The 15816-nt window shown below is 37.8% G+C and overlaps 2 protein-coding genes across 2 annotated transcripts; both read right to left on the reverse strand.

Moving 5' to 3' along the window:
- Positions 1 to 662: 662 nt before the first annotated feature.
- On the reverse strand, positions 663 to 1601 carry LOC116100693 (olfactory receptor 51G2). The gene has a single exon (XM_031384427.1). The coding sequence runs from the start codon at positions 1599 to 1601 to the stop codon at positions 663 to 665; it is 939 nt and encodes a 312-aa protein (XP_031240287.1).
- A 10351-nt stretch (positions 1602 to 11952) lies between these two features.
- LOC116100694 (olfactory receptor 51G1) lies at positions 11953 to 12894 on the reverse strand. The gene has a single exon (XM_031384428.1). The coding sequence runs from the start codon at positions 12892 to 12894 to the stop codon at positions 11953 to 11955; it is 942 nt and encodes a 313-aa protein (XP_031240288.1).
- Positions 12895 to 15816: the final 2922 nt, after the last annotated feature.

Here is a 15816-nt window from a genome sequence, read left to right on the forward strand (position 1 = left end):
CTCTAAAGACAGCTTTCTTTATCCTCTTTGCTGAAAATCAGCTGTCTTCTCTGCTATCTACTTTATTTGCATTCTACTTTGAGCAACAAAATTAAAACTGATCCCAACTTTAGTATCTGAAAATGTTCTTTTGTTTACAAATATGCATTAGGATTGGGTTCCAAGTAGAATTGATTCTTTAATAATTGCCCACTGGAAAGACTAGAAAGACGAAGGTTGGGATAATCTGAATTACTTTCACTCAGTGGTGTTTCCATTGATTTAACTAATGCTCCGGTGTAAGCTGCGTCTGTTGGATAGAATACCATCCATGGGATTTAGTCTTTTCAGTGTCATGGCTAGGTTCCACAAGTAGACACCAAGCAGATCATTTACAAATGAAGTTAAAAGTGGATGAATAGGGAAAGAGAAGAAGCAGACTTTTTTTTATTGTTGTTAAGTATTTTCATTTCTTGAGCAGAAAGTAGGATCAGCTATATTTCTGCTGCCAGTTTTTTTTGCAGTATGATTTACCACACCATTCTGTATTATATACCTCTGTATCCTCCTGAAAAAGGGTAATTGTATAAACAATTTGTTCAATCTTCTATATTTGTTGAGAAAATAAATAATCACTTCCTCTATTCAAGCATCTTCACAGTTAGCACATTTTTGTAACTGATCTAGTGGCAAAAGGCATGGGTTACCCTATCCCGTATCTGTTTGGTTTTGACACTATAGACAATGGGGTTCATCACAGGAGGGAAAAGGAGATACACAAAGCCCATGACCACCTGGACTAGATGGGGTGCCTGTTTTCCAAAGCGGTGGATTACAGACAATCCAATCATGGGAGTATAGAACAGGAGCACAGCAGAGATGTGTGAAACACATGTATTGAGAGCTTTGAGTCTTTCAGCCCTTGAGGCAATGGACAACACAGTGCGCAGAATAAGTGCATAGGAGAAGAGGATGAGCAGAGAGTCTACTCCCACTGTAGAAACAATGACGAACATGCCATAGATACTGTTTGCCTTGATGTCTGCACAGGCCAGTTTCATTACTTCTTGGTGGAGACAATAGGAATGTGAGAGAACTAGGGAGCCACAATAAGGGAATCGTTTGAGCATGAAAGGCAATGGGAAAATGAGGGCAACACTACGGCCCAGAGAGGCCAGACCTATTCTGCCAATCACTGTGTGGGTGAGAATGGAAGCATAGTGCAAAGGGCGACAGATGGCCACAAAGCGATCAAAGGCCATAGAGAGGAGCACAGAGGATTCCAAGAAGGATAAGCAGTGGATGAAAAAGAGTTGGGTAAAGCAAGCATCATGGCTAATGTCTCGTGCTCCCACCCAAAAGATGCCCAGCACTGTAGGGAGGGTACAAAGAGAGAGACCCAAGTCAGTCAGAGCCAGCATGGACAGGAAAAGGTACATGGGCTCATGAAGTGAGGGCTCTGTCTTAATGATAAAAAGAATTGTGCAGTTACCCAGAATGGAAACCAGGTACATGAGACAGAGTGGGAGGGAGATCCAGATATGCATGTGCTCCAGCCCAGGGATGCCACTCAGCAAGAAGGTAGAAGACATGCTATCATTTCTTAGGGATACTGGAGTCATGGTAAATGGAGTGAATGGATGAGATGGATTCTGTCCAAAATCCTGAAATGAATTGTAGAAGTGTTAGTAATAGATTAAAACTGGCAAAATTGAAATTAAAAACCAAAAAGATTAGAACCAAATAATCCTAGAACTATGTAGTTCTCTGAAGAGATTATTTCAATCATTTTCTGGCTTCTTTTTATTGAAACAGGTCTCATATATGTTAGGATAGCATCAAACTTGCCATGTAACGGATGAAGATGACACTGAACTCTTCATCTTCCTGCCCAACTATCCAGTGCTAAAATTATAGGCATTAACCACATTGCTCATTTCTCCAAGCTATTTTTGAAGAAAATATTTTGCAGTTTCACAGTTTCAATGAGTAACAAGGATACAATCGTAAAGGGACTTCTGATGCTGGACTTATCAATTTTGGGGTCCTAAGCTGTGTTCTCCACATTAGCTCACATTATTCATCAAATTTAACTCAGGAGAGTCACTATATAAACTTACTTGTCAGGAACAATAAGCTTTCTATTCCTGAAGCTTTGACAGTTGAAGACAGTTGAGGTAGGCTGAGTCAGCTTTTTTTTTCATGGAAGGTGTTCCTTATTAGGTGGTCTATGCTCCAACAGACTCCTGTACAACCGTGTACACAAAGACAGCATTGATTAGCCTCAATGGACTATGATGAAAAGAAATTAAGACATTGGGAAGGGGATGTGACCAGGAAAATCTGAGGTTGGAAGAGAAGTAAGGATTGAATCAAAGCTTCAAGCTGCTCTTTCCACTTTTGCAAATCAAAGCAATAACACTAACTTACAAAGAGAAAGCATTCTGAGATTCTAATGGAATGATTTGCAGACTGTTCTTGAGAGATTCTAGAGGCTTATCAGGGATTATATTTATTTCTTCTTCATTCTACTTCATTTTAACATCAAAATATATTGTTTGGCTTCCATATTTTTTATTTGTATGTTTTCTTCATTTAGAATTTTTAAGCTACTCATTTTTTAAAGGCACGTACATGTATATAATGTATTATGATCATATCAATTTCTACATCATATCTCCACCCAGCAATGGAGCTCAAATTCAAATTTAAATCTTCAGAACCAAATGTTCATAGTGAAAATACTTATTGTAGATCAATGATCATATCAAGGTAGCTGTTTAGCAGCCTGGAGTGGATTGATGTTAAATAAAAAACAACTTACAGAGATTTCAAAAGTTTTCCATTCTTACCTTCTATTTATTACAAGCTAAAGTCACATACTCTTTGGAATTTGAACTTATTCTTGTTGGAAATGGAGTGGGAGTGGATCTTGATTAAAGAGAAGGTGGGAAGAGTACAAAGAGTAGAGAGAGGAGAAACTGTGGTTGGAATGTATTATATGAGAGAAGAATCTATTTTCAATAAAAAGTGTTCTTGTCATTGTAAGTGGGTAGCACTGAACAGAAATCAGCAAGTATGATAAGGATAGGTTAGAATAAGAGGAATATAAACAAAATAAAATCCAGAACAGTGAAGCCAAGATGAACATCTTTTAGCCTACCTGGGGTTTGCTGGCAATTGAGAGGTTAGCAAGGTAACTATTTAGAGCTTGTGGAACAACTGTCAGAATACACATTTATGATCTGAGGGAGATTTTATTGCTTCATTATACTAAAACTGTTGCATAGTTAAGGTTGGAAATGGGAATATATTTTACCCATGATCTTGTCTATAGTTTTTCTGCTTAGAGATATTTTTCTGAAATAGATATTGCAACTTTAATGGCTTCTATTATTACAACTCTGTGTTTGCTCAGGGAATAATCATTTCCTGTCACAGAAAAGATTTTCTTTCAGGAGGTCAATTAGCTTCCTGGCCACCTTATATTTGTTTCTTAGAAAATTACTCTGGTGGCTTAACCTTGTTTGTAGATGAAATGGTAGGTGCTGAACTTGTGATATCTGAGTCTATTTAGCACCTCAGTTTTACTGTTTCTCATCAGTATTCCTACTGTTCCCATATAAAGGCAACTTCTAAATGAGTGGGTAGATATGAAGAAGTTCTTATATGCTTCTCTGAACTATCTCTGCTATCAGACCTGAGATTCCACAAAGATAGGAAGACCTGGCTGCAACAGCTGTCATCTTCAGCCGACATCTTTGTCAGTTTTTGGGAGTCAAAACCCCTTTTTCTGCCTCTCCAACATCCAGGTTGAGTCTTCCATGGTCTCCTCTTAGTGCTACAACTGCACATTAAACACGTTTCTACTGGAGTGACTCATTACATGCTAAGGTTCAATCCCAAATCTGCAGTCGTCACACCAAGGCAGAAGGAAGCTGGTGCTAGAGGCCATGAACATAGAGAGAGAATGGAGGATGGATACAGAATCCCTGACTTTAAGTGACTGAGATACTTTCAATTGCTTTTAATCAAGTCCCCACTGAGACTGGGCTCTTGGGTCTCATTAGTTCAGTTTAGAAAGTTTGGAAGTTCACATCTCCAGCAAAGCAGCAGTAGGTGCTGTTGATAATATTTTATGTATGCTAGGGCACACTACAACTTGGATATATTAAATATGGTAATGTGTGTGCTAAGGATAGATAAGCATATAGGATATTTATAAAGAACAGGGTTGTTTTGAAGGAGAAATGTAGGAGCCAGACTTAACTGGAGAGAGATACACGGTAACACAGAAAGCAAGTGAGGTAGGATAGTTAAATAACATAAGGGATGTTTGAAAAGGGAAACATTATTATTATATTTATAATTTAAAATTATATTATACATATCAAATGGTGTTATTCTACATATGGTGATAATGTTGCATCTAAGAGCCATAAATTGACAAATATCCAGTGCCAGAAAAGGGAAATCTCCATTCAGTTGTTGGTCAGAGGGGTCCAAGGTACCCCAAACAATATAGAGTATTGTCATTTCCCTTGGTTGCCTCCTAGAATGTCACAGTAAGTCCCTATCACTGAAGACACTAAGAACAGTGGACACATGACTTGGAGGACTTGGCGTTTCACTGAACTGGAAGACTTCCTTGAGGACTGGCTCTCATGTATGAGTAGATGCTATACAACTTGTCAACAGAAAAAAAAAAATCAATAGTCACGTACAGTGGTAAGGCATCTCTGAAGCACAACAATGTCCACCACCCAGAAAATACTCTCAGTGGTGTAATAGTGGCTCTTACATCTTGGGAGTAACCAACAGTTATCTAAATAGACTAAAGGTCTGCTCAATACTCATGCCTAGTACTGTAAACTTAAACAACTGCAATGTCTGGAGAGGTTGTAGACCCTAGAAGAGAGCCTATTACTGCTGCTTTCCTAAAGAAATATAATTTCTAACTGTATTCTAAATATCTGTCTTATACCTACATATAAGTGTGTCTCTCACATCAGATCAAAGGAGCCATTTTTGAAGCAGTGGGGGGCACTACAGAGATCTATAACTGGTCAAAGTGTAGAGAATAAATGACTGGTTAAGGGTCAAGCTCCAGCTGGTAACACAACCCCTAGAACTCAGACTCAGAGGACATTGTGGAAGATGAGGAAAGATTCTCAAAGGCAAAGATACTTTCTGCTAGATTGTATTTTGTGGGCCTGACAGATGATGAACCTACAAAATATCAATGATCTGGTTGCCCAAGAAAAAGCTGACAACTGAGCACATCAGTTTACATGTTAATGTGCATGGAGAAAGTCCACAAAGTCCCACCCACAAGAAGGAGTACTACAGGAGAAAATCGATTGTTTCTGGGAGAAAGTTTTTGTCCTGTATGATAAACTTGATAAATTATCCAATAGAAACTGCTCACCCCTAAATGCATGTACATATGAACAACACTGAATTGACCTACTGGTAGTAGTAGTGGTGGTGGTAGTGATAGTAGTAGTAGTAGCAGTAGTAATAGTAGCAGCAGCAGCAGCAACAGTAGCAGTAGTAGTAGTAGTAGTAGTAGTAGTAGTAGTAGTAGTGTGTAAATGTGTGTATAAAATAAAATAATATAATATGTAACACAATAAAATCAACAATATAGTCAGAAAAAAGGTTATGAATTTCAGAAATAGTTATGAGTCACATGGGAAGAATTATAGGTAGGAGAGGGAGGAATAGAAATGTGGTAAACACAGTTCTCATGTATGAAATGCTCAAAATATATAAATGAAAAAATCACTTATTTTTAGTGAGGTAGCTCAGAGACGCCAGTATCACCCAACATCCCTCATACACAGAAACTAAAGGGTTGGTCTTGACAATGAAAGGAGCAGAGTAATCACCAGAGGTGAGTGTTAGGTTGAATCAATGGAGGAAAGGCTAGTTAGTGAGATCAGTGATATGGTGGGATAGTAAAAATGAGTTCTGGTGGGTATTGAAGAATAAGGAGATTATCTGAAAACTGAAAAGGAGTTCTCGAGGTTTGTATCTCAGTAGCAAAATAATGATGAACCTGTATGAGGGCTTGGATCAAATTTTGAGTATGAAATCCATACAAAAAAAATAAAACCAGCATTTTTATATGTTGATGCAGGGACCTAAAGGCGTAATCATTTATTAATCTGGCACTGGGAAAGATAATGAAGAAGGTATTATAGACAGTAAGGTAGATACCATTTCAGTTTTTAGCAATTACTCAACTAATTGTTTCCAGTTCACTGGAGGGAATACAAAGCAATTTCTCATAGTCCCCAATGCTGTTATATTTTATTCCAATTTGTTGATTTGGCTGATCTCTTTGGATTTGAATGGTTCCTCTGTGGCCACAATCCACTAGACTTTGGTTGAGCATACTGTTTTCATTTTGGTGTTATGTAGCAGTGTTTATTCAAATCACAGTGCCCCGGGAGATCTAGACTAGAATGACCTGCTATGTTTGTGAACATACAGATGTCTTGACCTTACCTTAACCATAGAAAATAAAAAAACTTCCCATTGTAGATCACTACAAAGACTTGCATGTTTTTGTATATCTTTGTGATTTGTTCTGATTTGATTTCAAAGTTAATTATAAAATAATAATAAAATTCTCCTTCTAATAAAATTAGAACCTTCACATTTAGGCTAGAGTTATTTCAAAACCCAATTACCAGTTATAGTAATTCAAAGATGACATAACTACTATAGACACGGCAGCTTTACAACAACAGTTTATCTTTCCTACAGTTCTGAAAGGAAGAAAAATCCAAGAATAATGTGCATACAATTTTGATCTTCCAAAACTTCTGAGTTTGGGTGGGTCATCACTCAACAATGGTCCTTACATATTTTATCCCAAGTAGATTTAGCTTTGTCTTCTCGTGAAGTGTTCAAATAACCTCTTTTTATAAGCACATCAGTTTTCAGATGTTGATCCTACTTTATTGACATTATTTTACCCATTACCTGCTTTATAGCCTAATGTCTCAATTCTTGTAAGTTAGAAATGATCCAACACTTATTTTTTTCATTCCTGCCACCCATTTATTTATTATGTACTTAACATATTTTGTAGAAAATGTTTTGTGAACAATAAAATGATGCATTTTATTCTTCACCCCTCTTTTAGTATGAACTTAGCTATAAACCTGAGCACTTGAATAATAAACCTAGTCTGAGAAACATTTTGGCTAGGTTTGAATACTGTATTGTAAAGAGGGAGGAAGGGAGAAAGAGGAGATAAAGAGACAGAGAATAAAAGAAATGTTATTAATGTTTGACTGATCTTTAACAATCTTAACCAGAGTGAATGCAGAGAATGATTTATATCACAGACAAGTTTATTCTGTCAGCTTTAAGTTTCCATGAAGCTTTTGTAAGAATTCAATAGAATACAATATGGAGAAACTAGATAGAGTTCAGTATCTCTGAAGTAGCCAGCTATAAGAAGAGCATCTTTTGAAGTAAGGCTAATTTGGATGTGGTCTTAGGCTCTATTTTATTAGATATGTATGCTATTGATTATAATAATTAATATTATTATTTAGTCTCTAAAAGGCTTATGTGATAATTGGAGATGAAGTAATCCCTTTTATGATTGTAAATTTTACCAAATAAAAATAATTTGAGAAAAGTACAATTTAAAAAAGGTTATTGCTTGAGTTTTATTGGTTGACTATTTTAAAATTACAAGTACATATCTTATTTCATATTCAGATTAATAACTTCCATTAAAAGATGGAAAATTGGAGTCATCCAACACAGGTTATGGTGAAAATAAAAAAAATAAGTTAATTAATATGAGGATTAAGAGTCTGCCAAGTGCCATGCAAGAAGTGCTTGCTGACAGGAGCCTCGTATGGCTGTCCCCTGAGCAGTTCTACCAGCACCTGACCAATACAGATGCAGATACTCACAGCCAACCATTGGACTGAGCCCGAGGACCCCAATGGAATAGACAGAGGAAGGACTGAAGAAGCTGAAGGGGATTGCAGCCCCGTATGAAGAACAATGTCAACTAACTGGACTAAACTCCCAACCCAAAGAGTATACACAGAGGGATCCATGGCTCCAGATACATATATTGCAGAGGATGGCCTTATCTGACATCAATGGGAGGGGAATCCTTTGGTTCTGTGGAGGCTTAATGCATTAGCATAGGGGATGCTTAGAGCAGTGAGGTGGGAATGGGTGAGTGGGTAGAGGAGCTCCCTCACAGAGGAAAAGGGGAGAGGGTAAAGGGGAATAGGGTGGGAGCTTTGTGGAGGGAAAACCAGAAAGGGGAATATCATTTGAAATGTAAACAAATAAAGGGATTAATGATAATAATAATAATAATAATAATAATATCAGTGTAGAAGGATTAGATATAAAGATTAGTGCTAGAGGACATGTATAACATGCACATAGACCTGAGTTCCATCTACAGTATTATTAAAAAGAAGAAACAGAGAAATCAAGGTAAAGGTAGGAAACACATGTACATGAAGTCAGCTAATATGTACTGTCATGGAGAAGACTGTGTAAGAACGCAGGAGGGGAGAATGAGGATGGCATTCTTACCAACATGCAGCCTAAGGTACAGGGCCTTTACTGGAGCTGACAGTTGTTTGAGAGCTAGTGAAGTTCATATGACATTGGTATAGACAGAGAGATGGGTATTTCCTTGCAAGAAAGGAATTACTTTAGATCAGGGAGGAACAATACAAGCTTCTGACTCACATTCCTATCTCTGGAATTCTGTCCACAGTGAGCATGGAGTGTTTCTCAAGTGGTGTGAAGTGATCATTTGATGGTCTTAGGTCATTATGAGAACCAAAGAACCAGGCAGCATAGATAAAGAAAAGCTGATTCATTGGGCATTTGCAGTAATATAACTGCTGATTCACCAGAAGGCAGTTTGGACACATAAAGGGTGGAATCCATTGGGATGTGTGTTTATAGAAATCTATGTATTTTAGGTGATTAGATTCTACCTTTGCTATATGTGCGTATACATTGACCACCCAAGCATGATTATTGTCATAGTTTTTTCTCTTGTTGCATTCTGCATGTGGAGAGCCTATATCTAACATGGATCACGTTTTAAATGTAGTAAACCTTTATATATTGTTGTTAGTTCTATCTTCTTTTTCCTCATTGTAAAATATTACTTTCTATAAATTCAGAATTAGACCAGTACCACTAGACAGAAAGAAATACTAAATGAAACTTTTCTGGTTCTCATGACTCTTAAGTGAAGTCCTAGAAGATGATACTTCATCCTGTGTCAGAATATAAAGTGTGACAGTTGCTGCTTATGTATCTAAAGAAATGTTATAATAGACAAACTATTTCACACAAACTGGACAACATGGATATAACTAATAAATGCAAATAAGCAGGTCAATATATATGTATACATGTAATAATGAATATAATAAGAACAGTAGAGCATTGTGCAAGAGAGAGACAGAGAGAGAGAGAGAGAGAGAAGAGAAGATTTGACTAAATACAGAGGGTAGAAATTTAAGTAGGGAAGAGCCTCAAGCACATGGACACAGGGAAAAATTTCCTGAACAGAACACCAATAGCTTATGCTCTAAGATCAAGAATTGACAAATGGGACCTCATAAAGTTGCAAAGCTTCTGTAAGGCAAAGAACACTGTCAATAGGAGAAAACAGCAACCAACAAACTGGGAAAAGATCTTTACTAATCCTATATCTGATAGAGAGCTAATATCCAACGTATACAAAGAACTCAAGAAGTTAGACTCCAGAGAACCAAATAACCCTATTAAAAATGGGGTATAGAGCTAAACAAAGAATTCTCAACTGATGAATAACGAATGGCGGAGAAGCACCTAAAGAAATGTTCAACATCCTTAGTCATCAGGGAAATGCAAATCAAAACAACCCTGAGATTCCACCTCACACAAGTCAGAATGGTTAAGATCAAAATCTCAGGTGACAGCAAATGCTGGAGAGGTTGCAGAGAAACAGGAACACTCCTTCATTGCTGGCAGGATTGCAAGCTGGTACCACCACGCTGGAAATCGGTTTCGTGGTTCCTCAGAAAATTGGACATAGTACTACCAGAAGACCCAGCTATGCTACTCCTGGGCATATACTGAGAAGATGCTCCAACATGTAATAAGGACACACGCTCCACTATGTTCATAGCAGCCTTATTTATAATAGCCAGAAACTGGAAACAACCCAGATGTCCCTCAACAGAGGAATGGATACAGAAATTGTGGTACATCTACACAATGGAGTACTACTCAGCTATTAAAAAAATGAATTTATGAAATACTTAGGAAAATAGATGTATCTGGAGAATATTATCCTGAGTGAAGTAACCTAATCACAAAAGAATACACATAGTATGCACTCACTGATAAGTGGATATTAGCCCAGAAGATCGGAATACCCAAAATACAATCCACAAACCACAAGAAACTCAAGAAGAAGGAAGGCCAAAATGTGGATACTTCGATCCTTCTTAGATGAGGGAACAAAACACACATGGAAGGAGTTGCAGAGACAAAGTATGGAACAGAGACTTAAGGAAGGACAATTCAGAGACTGTTCCACCTGGGAATCTTTCCCATATTCAATCATCAAACCCAGACACTATTGTGGATGCCAGAAGTGCTGGCTGGCAGGAGCCTGATATAGCTGTCTCCTGAGAGGTTCTGACAGTGTCTAACTAATACAGAAGTAGAGGCTCACAGCCATCCATTGAACTGAGTACAGGGTCCCCAATGAAGGAGGTAGAAAAAGGACCCAAGGAACTGAAGGGTTTGCAGTCTCTTAGGAGGAACAACAATATGAACTAACTAGTACCCTCAGAGCTCCCAGGGACTAAACCACCAACCAAAGTGTACATATTGTGGGACTCATGTACCCAGCTGCATATGTACCAGAGGATGACCTAGCCGGTGTTCAATGGGAGGAAAGGCCTTTTGTCCTGAGAAAGGCCTTATGCCCCAGTGTAGGGGAATACCAGGGCCTGGAATCAGGACAGGGTGGGTTGGTGATCAGGGGGAGAGGAGAGGGAATAGGGTTTTTTTTTTCAGAGGGGAAACTTGGAAAGGGGTTATCATTTGAAATGTAAATAAAGAAGATATCTAATAAAAATGGCAATATCTTGCAAAGAATAAAAATATATCTACACTAGCTAGCTAAAGGAAGAGCTCAAGTCCCTTGGGTAGCTACTCAGTTTGTAAGTAATAAGTCCCTGTCTCCAGGACCTCTTTTGAAGACTATTCATGGTCTTATATTGATTTAATGTGATATCTTTCCTCAAAATTTCAGAGCACCTGTTCTCTTGATTAATTTGGTGTGTGTGTGTGTGTGTGTGTGTGTGTGTGTGTGCACGCGCGCGCGCACGCGTGTATGAGTGCGCACGTGCATGTGTATACCTGTGCCTGTGTATGTGCATGTATTATTAGAAATATCCTCATGAAAAGTCATTACTCTGGTTTTGGCTACAAATATCTACAAATGAACAAAAATTGTCATAGTAAGGCAATAAAATGCACCAAATATAAGTGTAAAAAGAACCATCAATTAAACTTCATTGACTAGAGAGTATCAGAAGAGGAAACATATACTAATTTGGACTTTTTAAGTTATAAATATGGTATGCATTGAGAATTATTGTCAGTCACTGTGGTAGAGATTTCCATGAATTGTCTGTCTTATTTTGTCTTTGCAACATTCCCATAGGACAGGAAGATATTATATATATTTACATGTTCTTTCAATTGTGAAAACTAAAGAGACAGAGAGGTAGGTAACTTCCTCAAGGTCACACAGACTGTCAATTGCACACCTATTATATTTATTGCACTTAGTGGGAGATCATATTTTCTACAACATAGCTGAAACAATTAAAAAAGATGGCATATATGGCCAAACTTTTCCTTCAAGTTAATCTAATTCTACTGAAAACATCTCGTTTACTTTATAAACTCAAACTTCTTAATGATACGCTGGCGAATTTGCTTAGTCTTGATGCTATAGACAATGGGGTTCATGAGGGGTGGTACCAACAGATACACATAAGACATCAGAAGATGTACAATGCGTGGAAGGTGCTCACCAAAGCGATGCACAAGGGATAAGCCAATCATGGGGATGTAGAATAGCAATACTGCACAGATATGAGAGATACAGGTATTGAGAGCACGGAGGCGCTCCTGACGGGAGGCTTTACCTAGTACAGCATGGAGGATGAGGGTGTATGAGAGGAATATGAGCAGGAAGTCTACACCCACGGTGCAAGCCACAACAAAGAGCCCATAGATATGATTGACAATGATGCTGGAGCAGGCTAGTTTCATGATCTCCAGATGTAGACAGTACGCATGGGCTAACACGTGGGAGCGACAATAATGGAAGCGTTTAAGGAGGAATGGTAATGGGAGAATGAGGAGTGCACTTCTGAGCACTGAGCTCAGCCCCATCTTCACAATCCTTCTGGTTGTCAAGATGGTAGAATAACGCAGTGGGTTGCAAATTGCTACATAGCGGTCGAAGGACATAGACAGTAGAACCGATGACTCCACTAAAGACAAGGTGTGGATGAAGAATAGCTGAGTAAAGCAGGCAGGAATCCCGATCTCTCTGGCATCAAACCAGAAGATTCCCAACACAGTGGGCAGCGTAGAGAGGCAGAGTCCCAGGTCTGTGAGGGCCAGCATAGCCAAGAAATAGTACATAGGTTCATGGAGAGTGGCATCAGTCCGGATGACGTGGAGGATGGTAAGGTTTCCTAAAATCACAGTTAAGTAGATGGAGCAGAAGGGAATGGAGATCCAGCCGTGGAATTCTTCCAGACCTTGAAAGCCTGTCAGGAAGAAAGTGGCTTTGTGGAGGCTGCTGTTGTAAAGGATGACCATGGCTTTATAATCTTATATGCACCAACCTAAGGCAGAAAATATGTTACATGTAAGTGAGTGATAGACCCTCTGTCATCTAAACATTCAGGACTAAGGAATCAGGAAGAGTGACAGGGTGAATTATCATAATGGATTGCTATACCTCTTGATTCTATAAAATTTAGCCTTATGGCACCACATTCTCTAGAGTTGGTCTCTCTAAGACTCAATGAAGTAATCTTACATATCACTTTGTTTTGTGGTCTGTTTCTCCTTTTAGAATGTTTCCTATTTAGTAAGTGAAGCTTTCCCAATCATCGCATATGCACAAAGAACTCAAACTATAAGACCCTATGAAGAAATATCTACTAGGGTTAGCTCTACACAGTGTATTTTCAAGAATATTAACTTGCCTGAGTGTTTTGTTTTATTCCAAGTTTTCTAGACTACAGAAGATATCTAAAACAGTTTTTTTTATTTTTTTAATTAGATGTTTTCTTTATTTACAATATCTCCTTTCCCAGGTTCCCCACCAAAAAAAAAAAAAAAAAAAAAAAAAAAAAAAACCCAAAACCTAAAATGATTCCCTTTCTCCCGGCTCACCATTCTACTCCCTCCTGCTACTGGCCCTGGCATTTATTTGTTGGCATCCCTGTTCTTGAAGCTTATAAACAGAGTGAAATATTTCCTGAACCTATATAGCAACTTTGGGGGAGTATTGTATTCATTTCCTGGGGAGATAGTGAACAACTGTTTATTAACCCCAGATAGGGCACAAAAGATCAAAGACATGATTTCAAGCAAGTTTAGCTTGGTGAACCATTACTGGGTTAACATTCAGATGTGTTGGTGAAGGGTTTTTTTTCAGAAGTGTAGATGACTCTTAAATAGATAGACATTCATTGAAAATTCCCACCACAGCATGCATGGGTAATGGCTCCTAAAACTCCATAGCTCTTCAACTGATATTCAATTTATACCTCTCATGACTACATGCAATTGTACAGAATTATAGTCATCTAAGGTCAGAGAAGTTCAGTTTTAATCTTGAATGATGCCAAATGGCCTTTTCTCTACTCTTTCCATAGGAAAATTTAATAGGCCTGATCTTTTAAAGGCATCTTTCTTTTCATGCCTGATGACAACTTTCCATAACAGTAGGCTAGAAGGCATTCAGTAATATCTAAAAGTGAAGCTTAGAACTGAGTGAGTCCTTAGAGCTATGGTTCTCATGATCCATTGCTTAATATCTATCTCCAAAGTATTTACATTTTGATTTGAAACAGTAGCAAAATTACAGTTAGAAGTTTTAATGAAAACATTTTTATGTTTAAGGGTCACCACAGCATGAGGAACTGTATTAGAGGATCAAACCATTAAGAAGGTTGAGAACCATCACCTTAGAAGCTGAGGCTCCAGAAAATTATTGTAGGAGAGACAGAGACAGAGTTAGTTCTGAGAGGTACCAGGAGAGATTACCTCCAGAATCAGAGTAGATAAAACAGACCTTGATGTAGAAATGGTGGAGAAAGGATAAGGATCAATTTGGATGCAAAAAGAAAGGAAAGACATTTGAAATTTCCAAAGGGAGCCTCTAATCTATTGCCTAAAATGAAGAAACTCAGCTAAGAGAGAGCTTTGCCTCCTGGGATTGGATTAACATATCTTGGCATGGTTGCCTATAATATCTGAAGAGGGCTGGTTTTGCTCTTTCTTCAGAATCAATTACATTGCAAAACGCTCAGTTGTTTTCCATGCAGACAAGTATGTTATTTTACTAGATGCATGCCATTTAACTATGACACTAATTCTGTCACAGAGATTCTAGTCTTAGGAGCTAAAAGCACATAGAGGAACAGTGAGAAAGAGATAAAAAGATCTGGGTTAAGTTTATCAAGCAGGAAAGAATTGGGCATGGAATCCAAACCATGGTTACATCCAGAGTCAATGTTGCCTTTTCATATTGATACTGCTGTTGCACAGAAAAGTAGTTGTTGAAAGAATCAGGTAATTCTTTAAATTAAATTTTAGTGCCCAGTAAATTCTTTACTTTGGATAAGTCTTTATATGGAAATATGCAATTTACATCGTACAAATAACAGTAAATGAAACAAGATGGAAAATAATAGTGAGGAAACACATTTGTGAGGTGTGTGTGTGTGTGTGTGTGTGTGTGTGTGTGTATGTGTGTGTGTGTGTGTTTAGTTTGAGTCAGAGTGTGCTACAGGGCACCTGTCATCTCTATGAAAAAAATTGCTAGGAGAAGAGTATGGAAAGCAGTGTGTGGCTTAGATCATGGCTCTAGTAATGTTGAAATGAAGATAAGCATAAAGTTAGATTAATAATGGACAGAGAAGAGAGTCACAAGGAAAATGTACAATATAAATAAGATCTAGCTACCACTGTTAACTGCATGAAAGATAATGAAGGATCATTCAAAAATACTATAGTGTGAGGTCCTACTGACTGATAGAAGGTTTTCATAAATAAGATAATCACATAACTTATTCTTGTTGGACAGTGGAAATAAGTGAGAAGTGAATATTCTATATGATTTTTTCCTTAAAATAAAATCTGTAGGTCAGTGTGAATATCAGAAACAATTAAAGAAAAAGAATGTAGGGAGTTAAGGATAGTTGTACATTCTCATAATGTAAAGGACATAGAAAATAAAAGCATACAATTCTCTTTCCAACTTTGCCACACATACTGTAAATTAATACAAACAATAATGCAAAGATTAATTTAATAATAACCCCATTATTTCATGACTCTTAAAGAAAAACAAGAGAACATTATAAAGAAAGAAAGCTAGTGTAAATGGGATGAATGTGGGAGAGAGAGGTGGAAGATTGCAGAGGCAGGAGGCAAGGAACAGAAGCATGAATAGGGGATTTGGAGAGCATAGTGCTGATGGCTTGGCAGTGCTGCAAGATCATCTCT

The sequence above is a fragment of the Mastomys coucha genome, unplaced genomic scaffold, assembly GCF_008632895.1.
Source record: "Mastomys coucha isolate ucsf_1 unplaced genomic scaffold, UCSF_Mcou_1 pScaffold21, whole genome shotgun sequence".
In the NCBI taxonomy this organism is placed as follows: Eukaryota; Metazoa; Chordata; class Mammalia; order Rodentia; family Muridae; genus Mastomys; species Mastomys coucha.